At 49.5% G+C, this 19,308-nt stretch overlaps 1 protein-coding gene and 1 long non-coding RNA gene across 4 annotated transcripts; both read right to left on the reverse strand.

The window, feature by feature from the left end:
* Positions 1–3,927: 3,927 nt before the first annotated feature.
* On the reverse strand, positions 3,928–10,412 carry LOC141729612 (uncharacterized). 3 transcript variants are annotated; one of them, XR_012581030.1, is made up of 2 exons: positions 10,289–10,412; positions 3,928–5,270 (listed from the first exon to the last, which is right to left on the reverse strand). It is a non-coding gene; the product is annotated as an uncharacterized LOC141729612 (long non-coding RNA). The 3 variants fall into 3 exon arrangements; XR_012581029.1 differs by having other exon boundaries at positions 10,241–10,396; XR_012581028.1 differs by lacking the exon at positions 10,289–10,412 and adding an exon at positions 5,889–6,898.
* Positions 10,413–17,057: 6,645 nt separating this feature from the next.
* Positions 17,058–18,981, reverse strand: LOC141729601 (olfactory receptor 14J1-like). The gene has a single exon (XM_074544305.1). It carries the CDS (start codon positions 18,351–18,353, stop codon positions 17,421–17,423), a length of 933 nt encoding a protein of 310 aa, XP_074400406.1. The 5' UTR covers positions 18,354–18,981; the 3' UTR covers positions 17,058–17,420.
* Between the last annotated feature and the right edge of the window lie 327 nt (positions 18,982–19,308).

A 19,308-nucleotide genomic window follows, 5' to 3' on the forward strand; every position in this document is an offset into this window, starting at 1 on the left:
TGTAAATTTCAAGATTGGTCCCCAGAATGATGAATTTGAATTTTTAGTTGATATCGGAGCAGACAAGTCATGTGTGACTAAAATACCAACAGGAATCACAGTCGGTAAAAAGGTCTGCCAAAGGGGCCAAAGGAGAACCATTGGAGGCCCAGATTATAGAAAATGTAGAAATTAGAGGAAATTCAAGAGAGTGTTGAGCCAAGTTCATTTACATCCCCAAGTTTGGTTGTAAATTTGGTTGTCCAAATTTATTAGGACATGATTTACAAATCAAATTGAGAACTGGAGTAATCCCAAAAGAAGGAAAAATGGTAGCACAAATAATGGTCTTAACTAAAGGAGACAGAGATGAAATCAACCCAAATATGTGGGTGGGGGAGGGAAAAATTGGTTGTTTGAATATGCCACGAATTAAAGCAGAGATGCAGAAAGACATCTCCCCCATTCGAGCAAGGCAGTATCCAATTTCCCCAGAGGGAAAGAAAGCACTAGCCCCAGTAATTGACCAGCTATTAAAGGAAGGATTTTAGAACCATGCATGTCTCCACATAATACTCCTGTACTAGCAGTGAGAAAAGCTGATGGAAGGTATTGATTAGCACAAGATTCAAGAGAAGTTATTAAAAGAATGGTTACAAGGCACCCCGTGCCTTGTACAAACCCCGTGCACCCTTTTAAGCCAAGTACCTCAGAAGCATGCATGGTTCTCTGTCATGGATTTAAAGGATGCCCTATGGGCGTGTCCCCTGGCTGAAGAGTGCCAGAACTGGTTTGCCTTTGAATGGGAGGACATTGAAAAGAAAAGAAAACAGCAACTAAGGTGGACACATCTTCCCCAGGGGTTTACAGAATCCCCAAATCTCTTTGACAATCTCTAGAAGAACTCCTAGAACAGTTTAAACCTGAGAATGGGGTACATATTTTACAATATATTGATGATTTACTTGTATCAGGGGAGAACAAGACAAAGTTGGAAGTTCTAGCATACAGTTCCTAAATTTCTTAGGGGAAAAAAGTCTAAAATAATCACAAAAGAAACTGCAATTTGTGAAACAAGAACTAACATATCTAGGACATATAATCACCCAAGGGTGTAAAAGGTCAAGCCCCAAGAGAATTTTGGGAATTCTGTCCATCCCTGCCCCAAAGACCAAAAGACATGTTAGAAAATTACTAGGTTTGTTTGGGTAATACAGATTATGGCTGGATCAGTATACTAAAAGTGTTAAATTTCCATATGACAAATTGACAGAGTCAGAGCCTGTAACCTGGACCTCAAATGATGAGGAACAGCTTCAGAATCTGAAAACTAAATTGTCCTTTGCCCAGGAGCCTTTACTGAGCCTACCAGAACTTAAAAAGAACTTGGCCTATTGAAATTATTGAAATGCAGACTAAAGTGAGAGAAAATTTGGAAGATGAACCCCTCCCATATGAGAGAATTTTATTTACAGATGGATAATCGCAAATGGTAGCCAGTAAACAGGTCTCAGGGTATGCAAGCATAGATGGGCAGAACATGCAAGTTAAGGAAAAAGGAGAACTATCCTCAAATTGGTCTACCCGGTGCTGTGAAATCTGTGCCCTGAAGAGAGGGCTAGATTTACTAGAAAAAGATAAAGGAACAATCTATCACAACTCCCCAGTATGCATTCAAAATTATCCATACATTCAGAAAAATACGGGGTTGCCTAAATTCTAAAGGCAAAAATTTAATATATGAAGAGCTAAGAAAATTAGTACTAGAGTCCCTGAGGAAACCAATAGAGATAGCCAAAGTTCACACAAAAGGACATCAAAAAGGGGACACCCTTGAAATAAAGGGAAACCAATTAGCTGATCAAGTAGTGAAAGAAGTAGCTTTGGAACAGGAAAGTCCAATTAAAATTCTTAAGATAGGTAAAACACCTAGTAGGGAAAGAAAAAAAGAAAAAACCGATCATTGACAAGAAAGAATTAAGAGAGTTAGAAAAGATGAGAGGACAGCAAAAAGAAAATGGAGAATGGTGGACCCCTGATGGACAGCAAATTTTAAATAAAGCTCTGGCCTGAAAGGTGATGATGGAGTTACACGAGTTGACCCATTGGGGAATACAAGGATTATGTGACCACTTTCCAAGGGATCCTATGTGCATGGGAGTACGTACCATAGCAAAGGCAGTTACCAAGGGATGTTTAACTTGCCAACAAATGAATCAGAAAGTAATGAGAAGTGTGCTATCTGATCTGGGGGAAGAGAGTTGGCCTTGTGGCCATTCCAAAGTGTGCAGGTAGACATCACAGAAATGTCCCCAGTTCAGGGACACAGACACTTATTAGTGACCGTGGATCACCTCATCCATTGGGTAGAGCGGTTCCCAACCAAAACAGAGACAGCCCAAGTACACGAAAGCAATCCTAAAAAACATCATTCCCCAATATGGGTTGATAAATAATGTCGATTCTGACCGAGGTCCAGATTTTACTGCCCAAGTCTTACAACAAGTTGTTGAAGCCCTGGGAATGAAATGGAGGTTGCACAGCCCATTAGCATCCCCAGAGCTCCAGAAGAGTAGAAAGAATGAATAAAGCCATCAAAAACACATTAACTACATTAACTGCAGAAACCCAGATGAATTGGCTTAAATGTCTACCCTTAGCACTGTTACAAATTAGAACAAGGCCTTGATCAGGTATAAGAGTCTCACCTTATGAAATGATGTTTGGACTCCCCTTCTTGACAACCCCGTATAGCATGGGAATTTATCCAGAAGGAGAGACAGCCACCCAAAAATATCTAAAGGGTATAGGAAGTATGTTAGAAGGTCTTAGGAAAAAGGGCGATCTCCCTCAAACCTCTCCCTTAGACACTAAGGTACATAAGATCAATCCAGGGGGCTGGGTGTTAGTTAAATCATGGAACTCTGCACCTTTAACCTTTAAGTTTGAAGGCTTTTTCAAGTCCTACTCACCACCAATACAGCCATACAGACCCAAGAGAAGGGATGGACACATATAACCCAGATTAAAGGACCTGTACCACCTCCCACTGAAGAGTCAAAACCAACCACATCCCCTACTAAGTCTTCTAATAAATTTATACGTTAAATCGGATTCTAAGATTACAAGCAGTACTTGAAATGGTATCGAACTGAACCTCTCTAGCTTTAGACCACATAAATGACCAACTATCCCAGACTAGAACTGTAGTGTATCAAATCAGACTAGCAGTAGGTTATTTATTGGTCGATGAAGGAAGCATATGTGGAAAATTTAACTCCTCAAGTGCTGCTTAGAAATGGATGACTGCAGTGAAGTAATTAGAAATATGTCAAAGGAAATCTGGAAGTTATTTTATGTTGGAACACAAGAGTGGACCCCTACATTCGATACCAGCTGGTGGGACAATTTCTGGTCATTAAAAGGAAATTGGTGGAAAAAAAACCTTTTTTCATCTTATGTGAAATTGCTAGTTTAATCCTCCTACTTGCATGCTCCCCTGTATAATCCGAGTTATAACATCTGCTGCACAAGCAAGTTTAATGATACCAAAAGAGCTTAATTAAAAGAAGTAAAAGTAAAAAATCATGATAATGAATGATCAAGAACGTGAAGATGCCAAGCAAATTTACAACCAATATTAAAAATTGTAAGAAAATTGTACTTTCAAGAAGAAGTAATTGCTAATTGATGCAGGCTTAATCCTCGTGAAGAATTAGAGAGGGATATTGTAGGGAATCGATTGTTAAAGGAGTTGATATAAAGCTCATTGTTAAAGGAGTTAATATAAAGTTCCAATGTTAGTCATAGATTGTTTGTTGAATGTTTAATAGTTATGTCAAATTCCAATATTAGTTAAAGGATTTATAATTATGTAAATCCCCTCACTGTCAGGTGTTACCCCCACTGCTCCTGTTAGCGTTCAGAAGCACATAATCACGAGAATGATTCTGTGCAGGTGCTTTTATTGAAGAGTTCTGGGTGTCAGGGGTACAAACCCAAATCTGTCTCCAACATGCATTCGGGATGAACATGTTTTTATATTCTATCGTTATATAACTTTCATGTTAATTATTAAACATATATTGTTCTATGGTATACATAGATTTTATCCAAGCATGAGCTCCTCGTAGTTCCCCTTAAATTTCTAACATAGTTTCTCATTACTCTTCTTATGATTATACAATAATTATATTTAATTACTAAACAATCATAACATTGAACAATTATATCATTTATCATATACTGCTTAAGTAAATGCAATTTCACATGACCTGGCAAACACAAAGCCTAACATTTTCAGAGTCTATTTTTAACATTTTTCCAGGGCCCCACTAAGTCTAGCTTCTTTCTAATTCCCCAAATGCTATGATTTTAAAACCTTTTACTATCACTCCCACTCTCATCTAAGATGGCGAACCACCCGACACCATAAAGAAGAGGATTATGTCACCCAATAACCAAATATGAAAATCCTATAAGACCTAGCAGAAAAGAATGACCTTACAACAACCACTAGAACAACAAGCCACTATGCAAATGAAGAATTAAAATAACCCCTCTAACCAGAGAAAACATAAGACAACATCAGGACCATGGTCAGAGCTTTTTGCCTTCGTCACCCTAACCCAGAGCAGGCCAAGAGCAGTACAGGGACCATGAACCTGAAACCAACAGTGCCTACCCAGAGACCCTTGAAAGGAGAGAAAATCCAGCTCTGCCAGGCCTTGCTCAGCATTGCAGTTCCCTGCTCAGAACCTTGGGCTCCCTGCAATCCTGGCCTCAAGGATCTGCTCTCACCAGGCCCTGGGCAGCCTTTGGCACTCCCTGCCCTCACTGGGGCCCAGCCATGCTCCAAGGCACTTGGAGTTCTGCTGCTGATTCCTTGAGCAGCTTCTTCATCCTTCTCTGCATGCCTGAGGGTCCTGGACCCAGCCCGAAATCCAGCGTGGGACTGATTAAAATACAGAAAGCCCTCAGGAGCTCTTTGTCTCCCTTCCATTGTCTTTGAGTCTCCAGGGCTTGTGCAGTGATTGGAGTCAGTTTGGAGTTCTCTTCATGAGGGAGATTCCAAAGTGCACATCCTGATTTTTGGTTTTTAATCAATGGTGCATTTTTTGTTTTTTATTTCAGAGAAGCGGTCACAGAAGCATTCCCCAAGTGATCTTGATGCTGAATGTCTCCTGAGCAGGTCTGGGCAGGGAGAAGAATGAGCCCCTTGCAGGCTGAGCCTGTTTGGACAAGCTGCTCCTCAGTCCCAGACTGAATATTCTGACATTGCCCATCTGTGACTGACATCCCAAAACATGTAAAAAATTATTTTTCCTCATAAATAAAATTTAATTAATAAAAAAATTATTATTATATTATCCTAATTTATAATAGTATTTTTCATTATTTTTATTACATTATTTTAATATTTTTCTTTAAAAATCTATACATTTTTAGCAACCAAAAAAAGATTTGTCTCTCATGCTAAGAAAGACAATTCCATTAATTAATATTGGCGACTTATTTCTTCCTCTTTATGGTAATTAGTTATATTTGTAGTCTTTTTGTCACCTTTTTTATGATCTTTTTCTCACACAGGGTCAAGGGTCAGCACTATGGGGTCCGTGGAGACATTTCTGGGGCACATTTGGGGCAGTTTTGGGTCCGGGGAGAGAATTCAGAGAGAACTTGGGGACCTGGAGGACACTTGGGGGAGCCGGGTGGGCACTTGGAGGGGCACTCAGGGATTCCGAAGGACAGTTCGGGGTCCGGGGCAGTACCTGGGGGTTCAGGGGAGCCCTTGGAGGTCAGGGAGGGGAATTTGGGGCCCTTCGGGGTCTGGGCGGGCCCTTGGGGGGCTTGAACGGGGCTCTCTGGGGCGCGGGGGGTGATGGGAGTTGTAGGCGCGGGTATCATACAGTTTAACGAGGCCGCAGAGCATCACGGGAGTTGGAGGCGCAGCTGCAATTGCTCTCGGAGGAACGCCGGGCATGATGGGAGATAAATCCCGGCTGGAATAGGGCTGGGCGTGCGCCGTGGAGCATGATGGGAGCTGTAGTCCCGAAAGTGGCTTGAACACGATGTTTGGGGGTCCGAGAAGGCACTTGGGGGACACTTTTGCGTCCGAGCCTCGACTTCAAGTCCTCGGGGGAACTTAATTCGGGAGCCCTTGGGGGGAGCTCGGGGAGCTCTAACTGGGCAATTAGGGCGCTGGGCATGGCAGGAGTTTCAGGCGCGGGACTGTGTTCTGAGGGGCTCTGGGGCCGCGGTGGAGGAGAGGAGATGAATTCCCAGAAGTGGCTGTACCGGGCATCTGTGGGGTTGGGAGCACTCAGGGGGTCTGGGGACGCTTTTGGGGGGTCTCAAATGGGCCCTGAGGGGACATTGAAGGATCCTGGAGGGTCTGGGGGACACTGATGGGACAGATGGGGGCGGATGCCAGGGTGTTCTGTGGAGCGCGGGGCATGACGGGCGTTGTATGCAAAGAGAAAATATGGCGCCTACCTAGGCACCGCCCCATGGCCCGTGTCCCCGGTGCTGATTGACTGCGAACGGTGATGGGCGGGAGCCTTGGCAAATGGGATGCGGTGGAGGCGGGAACAGCCAAACCACCCTCGTCCAGTCCCTCTAAGGACAGTCCAGTCCATTTCCAGTACAGACCAGTATAACCCCAGTAAAGCCCATTTCATCCTAAGTACAAGCCAGTTCAACCCCAGTACCCCTCCAGTCCTTCCCAATACACCTGTGCCCATTCCCAGTCATTCCAAGTTCCTCCCAATGTCATCCACAGGATGCCCCAGTGTCCCCAGTTTTCTCTGCAATGTCCTCAGTGTCCCCAGTTAGTCCCAGTATCCCCCAGTGTCACTCCCAGTCTGTCCCAGTGTCTCCCACAGTGTTCCCAGTGTCCCCAGTATGTCCCAGTCCTCCCCAGTGTTTCCAAGGACAGTTTCATTTCTCACTGTGGCCGTGGCAGCCAAACCGAGCAGTGGGCTCAGTGCAGTGCCCATGGCCACAGCCCCTGGCAGTGCCCAGTGCAGCTTGGGCTGATGATCCACCCTCACAGCTGGCCCAGGGCAGCTCTGCAGTGCCTTTGGTGGCACCTGGGGCTGGCACACACCTGAGCAGTGTGTCTGTTTGCACTGGGGAAACTCAGCAGTTTCAGATTGCTTCAAAAAACCCCAAAAAGTGAAAACCCCTCTTAGGCTGAGTGCAGCCAGCTCTGCAAGCACAGCAGGGCCCAGGGCAGGGAGGACAGACAGGATGGGGCTGGGCAATGTGGAGCAAGGTTGTCCACACTGGGTCAGAGCTCCAGGCACAGCTTCTGTTAGCAGGCCAGAGCTGCTGAGGAGAGACCCTGGGTCAATATCAATCACAGAATGCTGTAATCACCTCTGCTCTAAAGAGAAATTTAATCAAAGACACCCTTTAAAAAAGGAATGTATATTTTATTACTGCTCTTTGAAATCTTTCTCCATAACTGGACTAGGAAAACTTTAATGACACTCTCAGGGCTTTGCTGTTGTTTACATCAGACTCAGTCTTTGAGAGTCAATAACACAAAATTAAATTTAAACTCCAAATTTTCTTGAAGTTTTAATGGCTCCCCCTGAGGGACACCACTGGGAAAGTGTCCCCAGGTTCCAGTTAGAGCAGAACACTGGAGGCAGTGATGACAGCTGGGGACAAACAAGGCAAAGGTGTCTCTGGTGCTGAGCAAAGCTGGATGTGTTTGAGGAATGCAAAGGGCCAAGGCCTGAGCCCCAGCCCCTGGCCAGGCAGATCCTGTCCCTCCCTCCTTGCTCAGGGCTCTTCCCGGGATGGGCACTGGCATGTGGGGATGTGCAATGGCAAGGGCAGGAGCATGGGGCGGCCCCTGCCAGGCTGCTGAGCAGGGACAAGGAGGCAATGAGGCCCCAGCCCTGCAAGGGTCACTTGTCCCCTCGTGGCCTCAGGCCCAGGCCCAGCAGCCATGGCCAAAGTGCTGCCCAAGTTGGCTGTGGCAGGGCTGTCTTGCAGCTGCTGCCCATCCCTGTGCCCTGTGCAGCCCAGGCTGTCCCACGGTGTCCCTGCCCTGCGCCTCTGTCCCTGCAGGCTGTCGGCATCCCCCGGCTGCCCCACCTGGCTGGGCCCTTCCTTTGCTGACAGCTCTGCCTCTGCCTGCCTCTGCCTGCCCACACAAAGCCTTGGGCTGATACCAAAAGGGTTCATTCCATTTTTACCCTGCCTGTGAACTTTCAGCACAGGAACAAGGTATGCAGGGGCTGCTTTCCCAGCAGGAATGTTTGGAAGAGAAGATGAAGACATCTGGCTGAAGGGTGCAGGGATAGAGAAAACAAGGACTGAATCTGGGAACTTGGGGTGGGTTTTATGGAAATGGATGAATTGTAATTCACATTAAGTGGCTGTATATAAGCAACACACTGGTAGAATCACATGTCCATGTGAGGTTGGGAGTTATCCCTGACTAGAGCTCAGGCCTGAGTAAATGACACCGTCTGAAATAGCAAATTCATGTACAGAGACAAAGCAGTTCTGTGCTCAGTGGAGTGGAAACTGAGGACAGCAGAGGAGACCTGGGAGGGATTGAAGGGAAGTTTCATAGATGTGGATCCTTTTGGCACAACAGAGAACAGCCAGAGAAAGAAAGAATTAATGCAAAGGGCAGATAGGGAGAGCCAGACAGGACCCAAACAGAAAGGAATTTCCCTGCCAGGGCAGGGCTGTAGTGCAGCATGGCCCCCAGAAGGAGCCTTTGTGTGGGCAGGCAGAGGCAGGCAGTCGTGTCCCTCAGTGGCAGCCATTAAAACTTCAAGAAAATTTGGAGTTTAAATTTAACTTTGAGTTCTTGAGAAGTTTTTTCAAGACACTTTTAAGGACTGAGTGTGATGTAAACAACAGCAAAGCCCTGAGAGGGTCATTAAAGTTTTCTTAGTCCAGTTATGGAGAAAGATTTCAAAGAGCAGTAATAAAATATACATTCCTATTTTAAAGGGTGTCTTTGATTAAATTTCTCCTTAGAGCAGAAGTGATTGCAGCATTCTGTGATTGATATTGACCCAGGGACTCTCCTCAGCAGCTCTGGCCTGCTCACAGAAGCTGTGCCTGGAGCTCTGACCCAGTGTGGACAACCTTGCTCCACATTGCCCAGCCCCATCCTGTCTGTCCTCCCTGCCCTGGGCCCTGCTGTGCTTGCAGAGCTGGCTGCACTCAGCCTGAGAGGGGTTTTCGCTTTTTGGAGTTTTTTGCAGCCATCTCAAACTGCTGAGTTTCCTCAGTGCAAACAGACACACTGCTCAGGTGTGTGCCAGCCCCAGGGGCCACCAAAGGCACTGCAGATCTGCCCTGGGCCCGCTGTGAGGGTGGATCATCAGCCCAAGCTGCACTGGGCACTACAAGGGGCTGTGGCCATGGGCACTGCACTGAGCCCACTGCTGGGTTTGGCTGCCACGGCCACCGTGAGAAATGAAACTGTCCTTGGAAACACTGGGGAGGACTAGGACATACTGGGGACACTGGGAACGCTGTGGGAGACACTGGGACAGACTGGGAGTGACACTGGGGAGGACTGGGACATACTGGAGACACTGGGGCCATTGCGGAGAAGACTGGGGACACTGGGGCATCCTGTGAATGACACTGGAGGGAACTGGAAGGGACTGGGAATAAACTCAGGGTTATTGGGAGGGACGGGGCTGTACTGGGAGGGACTGGAGGGGCACTGGGGTTGAACTGGGTTCTACTTGGGATGAACTGAGCTGTACTGGCATTGCACTGGTCTGTACTGGGGATGAACTGGGCTGTATTGGGGGGGACTGGAGAAGTTGAATGGGCTGTTCCCGCCTTTGCCACATCCTATTTGCCGAGGCTCCCGCCCGTCATCACTCGAAGCCAATCAGTGCCAGAGATCGGAGACTCGGGGACGGTGCCTATCTCAGCCACAACTCCCGTCATGCCCCGCGGCCCAATTGAGCCCCATTGGAGCCGGGACTACAACGCCCGTCATGCCCCGCGCTCCACAGAACCACCGGGATCGGCCCCCCATTTGTCCCTTAAGTGTCCCCCAGACCCTCCAGGATCCCTCAATGCCCCCTCAGCGCCCATTCGGGACCTCCTAAAAGCGTCCCCGGGTCCCCTGAGTGCTCCCGACCCCACAGATGCCCGGTACAGCCACTTCTGGGAATTCATCTCCTCTCCTCCCCCGCGGCCCCAGAGCCCCTCAGAACACAGTCCTGCGCCTAAAACTCCTGCCGTGCCCCGCACCCTAAAGAACCTTGTTAGAGGTCCTCGAACTCCCCGCAAGTTCTCTCGAACCGCTTACGTTCCCCCGAGGATCTCAAGTCGCGGCTCGGACGCAGGAGTCTCCCCCCAGAGCCTTCCCGGACTCCCAAACAAAGCGTTGTAGCCACTTCCGGGACTACGACTCCCATCATGCTCTGCGGCGCATGTCCAGTGCTGTTCCAGCCGGGACTTCATCTCCCGTCATGCCCTGCGCCCCACTGAGAGCCATTGCAGCTGCGTCTCGGACTCCCGTGATGCTCTGCGGCCATGTTAAACTGCATTACACCCGCGCCTACAACTCCCATCACACCCCACGCCCCAGAGAAGCTTGTCAGGGCCCCCGAAGGGCCCGCCCGGATCCCGAAGGGCCCCAAATTCCCCTCCCTGACCTCCAAGGAACCCCCTGGACCCCCAAGTGCTGCCCCGGTCCCCGAACTGTCCCTCAGAATCCCTGAGTGCCCCTCCAAGTGCCCACTGGGCTCCCCCAAGTGTCCTCCAGACCCTCAAGTTCTCTCTGAATTCCCTCTCCAGACCCCAAACTGCCCCAAATGTGCCCCAGAAATGTCACCAGAGACCCCAAAGTGGCCTTTTTTACCTTTTCTGTGAAAATGATAAAAAAGGATTACAAAAGGATTTAAAATGGGGCTAATTAGCATTAAGGAGAAATCAAGAGCCACACTGGACAGTGAATTAATGAAGGGAATCATGTTACTTAGAACCAATGACCAATAAATTTTTTGCTTTCTAAAATGGTATGGGTTTTTTAATATAAACATTCAAATTTGGTAATACAAATATAGAATAATAATACTATAAATAAGAAAAATAATTCAGGTAATTTTCTTTTAAGGGGAGATGAATAATTGTTTTTATGTTTTGCGACGTCAGTCTGTAAGAGATGGTTCAAAGATCCCTCATCTGCCTCACAGCCGCCGTCAAGGACAGAGATTGAAGCGCTCCCCAAGGACTGAGACTGAGACCCTTCAAATTCCAACCCAGGAGTGCTGGCCTGACTGGACCTGGATGTCTGCCATGGGAAGCGGGATGTTTCCCATAGGAACCAGTCCTGAAACAATGGACCTCGCTCACTGCTGGCACCGGTTTGTGCTGTTCAGAACTGGACTGCCTGTACCTGTTCTCAATGGATTTATTCTCCACTGTTCCCTCCATGTGCCGTCCTGCTCCCCTCCCGGCGGTAGATTATAAAAGAGCGCTGAGTTAACCAAAGACTTTGAGACTCTCCCCGATGTGACCAGACGGATCTATTGGCCGGACCACGAGGATTTCATCTCTCTGTTGGTAGCTATTCCCCCCCTCCTTTTCTCTGTCTCTCTGTCCTTTATCTCCATTCTATTCCTTGTGCTGCATCTGCTGTGGGCGCTCAATAAAAGGTGCATTTGTTTTGGTTAATACTGAAAGTCCCCTGCTGTGTGTCTTTGCAGCCTGAGATCAGTGAAACGAACCATCGTGACCCCCCTTGTACCAGGGGATGGTGACACGGCCTGATGGGGTTGCTGCCCACAGCATGTGAACGTGGTCTTCTTGATGGTGACTGCACTGGTTCATCTGCTCTTGCTTTCTGGTCTGCCTATCCCAGAATTACCTTTGCCACCTACTTTTCTTATATTGTGGTTCTCTGTAGTTCCTTCAATAATCAGCCCTTCTTAAGTTCACTCTTGGAATAGGGGATCATCACCTCCCCATCATAGCGAGTGCATTCGAATGCACTTGAAAGCATTTTGCCTGCATTCAAAATATGGTCCCTGTTTTTGATTTACTGTGGAATCTCTGTTTTTATTTTCTACCTCTGTTTGTATTTTCTACATCTGTCGAGGCTGGGATTGAATGTACTTGAGATGATATTTGCTGTTCAGATTCAGGTGTTTTTTGTTTCTTATCAGTGACACAGCCTCACAACCATGAGTTCTGCAGCCTTTCATCTAAGGCACAGAATGGCTCCCTATCTCTTGTTACAAGGCCTGGATGGTACCAAGGAGACCATGGTGATACTGGGGATCCAAGGAGACCGTGGTGACACCATGGACACTCATGGAACCATGGGCATTGTGACACAGCAGGGTTTCATATAGCCAGGGAGTCAATTGTGACTCTACCAAACCTCATGGAACCAAGGGCCCATTGTGACACTGAAGAACTTCAGGGAACCAAGAGTCTCTTGTGACACAGGGGGTAGTCATAAAACCATGGAGACCATTTGGAAACTTCAAGGCCTGATGGAGCTAAATGGTCATTCTGGCACTTCTGAGCCTTGAAAGCAAAGAGACCACAGTGGCACAGTGGGGCTCTGTGGAATGAACGGGCTGTGGTGACATTGTGGAGTGTCATTGAACCAACTGCCCATGGTGACACTGCAGGGCCTGATGGAATCATGGACACCATTGTGAAACTACACGTTGTCATGGAAGCAAGGGGCCATTGTCACACTCTGGAGCCTCTTGGGATCCAAGGGCAGTTTTGATACCATGGAAATTATGGCAACTGTGGCACCATGAAACCAAGGAGACCATTGTGATACTACAGGACCCCATGGAACTAAGGATTCATGGAACAGTGCAGGACACATGGAACCGAGGGGCCATTGAGAAGCTGTGGAACCAAAAGAGCCCATTGTGACACTGTGGGCCCCCATGGATCCAAAGGTCCATTTTGACATTTAAGCGCCTCATGGAATCCTGGAGACCACTGTGAAACTTTGGGGCCTTGTTGAATGAAGTGGCCCTGCAGGGCCTGATGGAACCAATGAGACCCCATAGAACCAAGGGTTCATTGTGACCCTGTGGTACCAAGGTGTCGTGGGTTGACCCAGGCCAAATGCCAGGCATCCATGTGGGCTTCTCACTCACTCCCCTCTGCAGCTGGACAAAGAGAATTTAATAAAGGGTTCATGGGTTGAGATAAGGACTGGGTGAGATCACTCATCAAATACTGTCCTGGAAAAACAGGCTTAGCTTAGAGATGTGAAATTCATTTATTACTAACAAAGTCAGAGCAGGAAAAGGGGAAATAAAATGAGCCCCTCAGCTCCCTCCTTCCATCTCTACCTCCTACCCCAGCAGTGCAGGGAGACAGGGAATGGGGGTTATGGTCAGTTCATCACCCATGGCTTCTGCCCCTGCTCAGGGAGAGCAGTGGTTCCCCTGCTGCACCGTGGGTCCCTCCCAAGGGAGACAGTTCTGCAGGAGCTTCTCCCATGTGAGTCCATTTCAGGGGCAGCAGCCCTCTGCAAACTGCTGCAGTGTGAGTCCATGCCAGGGACAACAGTCCTTCCCAAACTGCTGCGGCATGGGTCACTCTTCCAGGGGGTGCATTCCTCCAGGGACAGGCTGCTCCAGCCTGGGAGCAGGGCCCCTCTCTCCATGGCTCTCCAGCAGGGTGCCTCGGTCTCCAGGGCCTGGAGCACCTCTTGCCCCTGCTTCTGCACTGACCTTGATGTCTGCAGAGTTGTTCTTCTCACACGTTCTCCCTCTGCTCTCCTCTGACTGGAGTTTAAACTGCATCACAATCTCTATTTTGATTTCTTTTTAAATCTGTTATCACAGAGGCGTTACCACCGTTTGTAACTGGCCCAGCCTTTGCCAGCAGCAGGTCCATCTTTGAAGCCACCAGGGATTGGCTGTGCCAGACACGGTGGAAGCTTCCAGCAGCTTCTCACAGGAGCCATCCCTGTGCCTCCCCTGCTACCAAAAACCAGGCCATGCTACCAAGGGGCTGTTCTCACTTTGGGGGACCTCATGGAACCAAGGGGTAAGAGTGACACTGCGGGGCCTCATGGAACCAAGGACACCATGGTGACACTGCAGGGCTTAGTGGAACCCAGGGGTTTGATGTGACACTGCGTGGCCTCATTGAGCCGAGGAGAGCACTGTGACACTATGGAACCTAATGGAATTATCAGAAATGATACAACTTCTGGTTTCTTTTAATGTAACTTTAGGCAGGGGTTTGTTCACCCAGGTGGAGGGGAATTGAAGTTTCTCTTCAAAAGACTCTGTTCACCAAGGTTGGGGGAGGCCTGATGAGCTTAACATCTACAGATTGGGAGTGGCCAGAAGATGCACAGGAAGTAAATGAACGTTAATGAACATCACCCCCAGTGTGGTGAGACACCTGGTCTGGGAAAAGATTGAGAAGGGAATCAAAGAATTTAACAGACATCAAAGGTGAATGGAGCAATCATCAATAGGAGATCAAATACTAAGAACTGTGTAATTTAAGAGCAAAGAACATGAATTTCTTTGAGTTTTGTCTGTATGAATATATGAGAAACATAGTCAAAAACAATGTGTGATTGAATGATTTTCACTGTGCAACCCGGACTTGTGGATGGAATGATTTCTATTGCACGTGCTGGCCACAATAACATCCTGGCAAGAATAAAGTAATGCCAAAATTCTGTAACACTGAGAAGATGTTGTTGGAATTTCTGTTTCTCATGCAGTTTCAGTGTCAGTCCCAGTGAGGTCCATCACCAACACAGGCTCCTCCTGGACTCTTTAGAGAACTGGAGGCCATGATTGCACAGACCTCTCAGACACTCCAAGGCAAAAGCCAAACCCGAAGTCCTTTGAAAAACCTGCAGTCCCTGGGAGCATTACAGAGCCCCCAGGGCCCTTGCAGAGCAACGCTCCCCAGGGACTCATCCCAGCAGATCCCTGAGGCCAGGAGTGCAGGGAGGCAGGGGCTCTGTGCAGGCAGCTCAGATGCTGAGCAGAGTCTGGGCTGGATGGAGGCAGCAGAAAGGCCAAGGCCTAAGCCCAGCCCTGGGGAAGGCAGATCCTGTCCCTCCTGTGTGCTCAGGGCTCAGCTGGGGGCAGTGGGATGTGGGCTAGGGGGGGATGCTGAGGGCAGGACAAGGGGCTGACAGTGCCCAGCCTGGCTGGGGCTGTGCCAGGAGGCCCCAGGGCCTCAGGACAAGGTGTCTCCTCCCAGCCCTTGGTGGCACAGACCCTGCTGCTGTGCCCCAGGGCACCAAGACTTGGCTTCTCCTAGGCACTGCCAGCCCTGCCAGGGCCCTTGGCCATGTCCAGCACAGCTTGTCCTGCACTGTCCCACAGCTGCTGCTGTGTCCCTGCAGGCTGCACACTCCCATCTTGCTGCCCCCTGGCTCTGCCCTGCCACTGCCAGCCCTGCCCTGACCTCTGCCCACCCTCACCCTCTGTGCCTGGGGACACACAAAAGTGCACTGAGCTCATCCCCCTCCTTCTGGGTGCTTCTTCTGCCACAGAACTGCCCTGGGAGGGTTAATTTCTCACAGGAGCTGCTGTGTTTTTACTGGTGCATTTTATAGCTCTGCTTCTGCCTCTCTGGCAATTCTCTCTCCAAAGAGCTCTCCAAGGAGAAGATTCATTGAATTGTGGAATAGCAGAGGTGAGAAGGGCCCCCTTGGCCTGGGTGTGGCTGGCATGGAGTTCCCTTTGCCCAGACACCCCTGTCCTGCTGTGCTTGGCTCTCGTGGCTGCAGCAGGGTCGGTCCAAGCCCAAGGCTTTGCCTGTCCCTGAGCAGGGCTGGCCCCACATGAGGCATCTCTGCAACCCTCCACCAATAGGCTGGGGTGGGCAGGTGTTCCTGGGGGCACAGGGATGGGACAGCTGGGCTGGACTGACCCCAGGGCTCTTCCATTCCATGTGATGTCCTGATCAGCAGGGAAATGAGTGGGTCAAGAAGGTCTCTGGATTTTCTGTATTAATATATTTGTCTTCCAAAGCAACCACTATGTGTGCTGAACTCTTTTTTTCCTGTGGTTTTCCTTGCTTCTGAATTTGGCCTTTGCTTTTTAGTCCCTCCACTATTAATCTCCCTTTATGATGACCCCCAATGTTTTCACCTTATTTTCTCCTGTTTTCTGATGAAGGAGGGACAGTGACAGAGACACTTGGCTGTCACTTGATGGCCAGGGGGGTTTAACCACAGTCACCTTGACCAACTCTTCTCTTATGGGCACAGCCAGCCATGTCAGGGCTCTGTCAGGTGCCCACCCCTGCGCTGGGCTCATGCCCTGCTCACAGCCCCACGGCTGTCCAGGCACACGAGTCCTTCCCTTGCACAGACACACACAGAGTTCCTTGCAGCATGGGCAGGGGCTCCCTGGGCTCTGCTGCCACTGCCAGAGCCTGGCAGGGACCTCAGCCCTGCGGGTGTCACCCTGCCCTGCCCTGCCTGAGGTGCCCCACAGCCAAAGGGATGAACACGGGGAGCTCTGTGCTCAGGAGCTCATCCCAGCCCTGCACTCAGGGGTTCCCAGGGGATGTTACTCTCTGGAAGCTCCAGGAGCAGCTGAAGGTGTTTGTGCTCACTGGGTTTATGTCCACTCACACACACAGGATGTTCAGGGCTGTGGAATGGCCATGCACTGCAAACACAGACTCCTGACCCTGTCACTTGATGTCTCTCCACGGAGGGAAGAACAACCTCTGTGACCTGCGGTGAGAGGCCACTGCTGCGGCAGTGCTGGCTTTGCAAGGGCACTGGTGGGACAGCCCCACCCTGATCACTGCCACACTTCTACTGGTCACTGCTGGTTTCCTCTCCATGACCCTGTGTTGGGCACATCCCTGAGAGCAAACTGGGAAGAGGATTGAAGCTTTCAGGCCCTGCCCTGGGGAGATGTCCTTGCACGATGAAAATGCTGCTGCAGAGCCCAGCTCTGTCCCAGCAGTGCCCACGGCCTGTCCCTGCCTGCAGTCCCTGGACAGTCACACAGCAGGACAGGGACTGAGCTGACAGAGCCCTGAGGCCTTAAACCAGCACAGGGGCTCTGAAGGGGAGTGTGGGAGTGAAGGAAGGGGAGGTTATGGAGGAGAAGCCCTGGGGCTCCCTGGCAGGGAGGAGCACTGGGGTTCCCTTTTCTGCTCCAGCTCTGCCCAGAGGCAGCGACCCTGCCGCTCCAGAGAAGCCAGGGAGGAAAGATGTCAGGCACACAGGGCAATACAGAGTTCTTCATTTTGTGTAAGCACATAGGTAGTACAGCTCCTGGTTTATACAGTCACTGATTCACAACAGAAAGGCAAATATTTAATTAAAAATGGTACATACAAAGATTTTCCTGTGAACAAATCCTCCAAAATAAAATACCTGTGCCAGCAGCAAAAAACACAGGACACAGACTGAGCATTACTGAGTAACATTGCATGAGCTATGCAGGAGAATGTGTTTATTGCTTCTGAAAAGCATTCATGATCATTTTCCTCAGGCCATCCTTGAGCTCCTGGTTCCTCAGGCTGTAGATGAGGGGGTTCAGGGCTGGAGGCACCACCGAGTACAGAACAGATAGGGCCAGATCCAGGGATGGGGAGGACATGGAGGGGGGCTTCAGGTAGGCAAAAAAGCCAGTGCTGATAAACACGGAAACTACAACCAGGTGAGGGAGGCAGGTGGAAAAGGCTTTGTGCCGTCCCTGCTCAGAGGGGATCCTCAGCACAGCCCTGAAGATCTGCACATAGGAGAAAACCATGAACACAAAACAACCAAATAACAGAAAATCACTAACCACAATAAGCCAAAGGCTCCTGAAGTAGGTGTGTGAGCAGGAGAGCTTGATGATCTGGGGGATTTCACAGAAGAACTGACCTAGGGCATTGCCATGGCAAAGGGGCAGGGAAAATGTATTGGCTGTGTGCAGCAGAGCATTGAGAAAGGCACTGACCCAGGCAGCTGCTGCCATGTGGGCACAAGCTCTGCTGCCCAGGAGGGTCCCGTAGTGCAGGGGTTTGCAGATGGACACGTAGCGGTCATAGCACATGACGGTCAGGAGAGAAAATTCTGCTGAAATGAAAAACGCAAAGAAAAAGAGCTGAGCTGCACATCCATTGTAGGAGATGTCCCTGGTGTCCCAGAGGGAATTGTGCATGGCTTTGGGGACAGTGGTGCAGATGGAGCCCAGGTCGCTGAGGGCCAGGTTGAGCAGGAAGAAGAACATGGGCGTGTGCAGGTGGTGGCTGCAGGCTACGGCGCTGATGATGAGGCCGTTGCCCAGGAGGGCAGCCAGGGAGATGCCCAGCAAGAGGCAGAAGTGCAGGAGCTGCAGCTGCCGTGTGTCTGCCAATTCCAGCAGGAGGAAGTGGCTGATGGAGCTGCTGTTGGACATTCTTTCACTCTGGCCATGGTGGACTCTTGAAAGAAGACATTGACAAGACGGGACATATTTCCTTGAGTCAATCTTACTGTATTTTGTTGCACATTCATTTAAAATTTGTTTTCTTTCTTTGGGGAAATTTCACTTAGTTTTGGGGTTACTTTTCTAAGTTTGGTGTTGTGCTGGTGAGTTACTGCCTGATCTTCAGCATTACTCTCATCCTGAACACATTGGAGCCCAGAGGGAAAAGAGGGCTCCCTGTGCCCCAGTGCAGTAAGACTGCTGATGTCACACAGGTGCCCTTTGATCAGTATATCTCCTCTAGTTCAGCATGATTGCACTTCAAACATCCTTAAAAATAAAGTGGACTTTTTGAAGGTTCCAGTTTCATTGTCAACATCTCTAAATTTTTCACTTTCCATCTGCAGCTGGACAGGATGTGATACCAAGGGTTTGTCTGGCTCTCTGCTACCTAGAGTGCCTACTGGGAACTGTGGCTCCATATCCAAGCCTTGTCCCTACCAGTGCTGCCAGAGCCCAGCCCTGCCCTGGGGGCTCAGCTCTGCCCTGCTGACCCCTCCCAGCACATGGCACTGCCCAGGGGCATCTCCCTGGCATCAAGGCCTTAAGGGCAGGCCAGAAAAACAGACATGCTGCAAGCCAAGGTGCTGCTGCTGCTGTCTGTAGGGAGAGGAGGCTGAGGAGGCACTTTCTGAGAGAGATCTGACGCACATCTGCTGATGCCCAGGGTGGAAGTGCGGGAGTCTCAGTGACACAGCCAAAGCTGACAGCCCCTTTCCCTTCCCTTTAGGAGAGAGCTGAGAGCAGCCCTGGCCATGCAGCACCATCTCCAGAGCAGGAGGAATCTGCCCTGATGGGGGTGGCTCCTTCTACCTCCAGCTTCTCCCCTGCAGCGTGCATGGGGAGCTGCCAGGCAGGCTGAGAGCTGCATCTGGCAGGTGGCACA

The sequence above is a fragment of the Zonotrichia albicollis genome, chromosome 7 (assembly GCF_047830755.1).
Source record: "Zonotrichia albicollis isolate bZonAlb1 chromosome 7, bZonAlb1.hap1, whole genome shotgun sequence".
Taxonomy (NCBI): domain Eukaryota; kingdom Metazoa; phylum Chordata; class Aves; order Passeriformes; family Passerellidae; genus Zonotrichia; species Zonotrichia albicollis.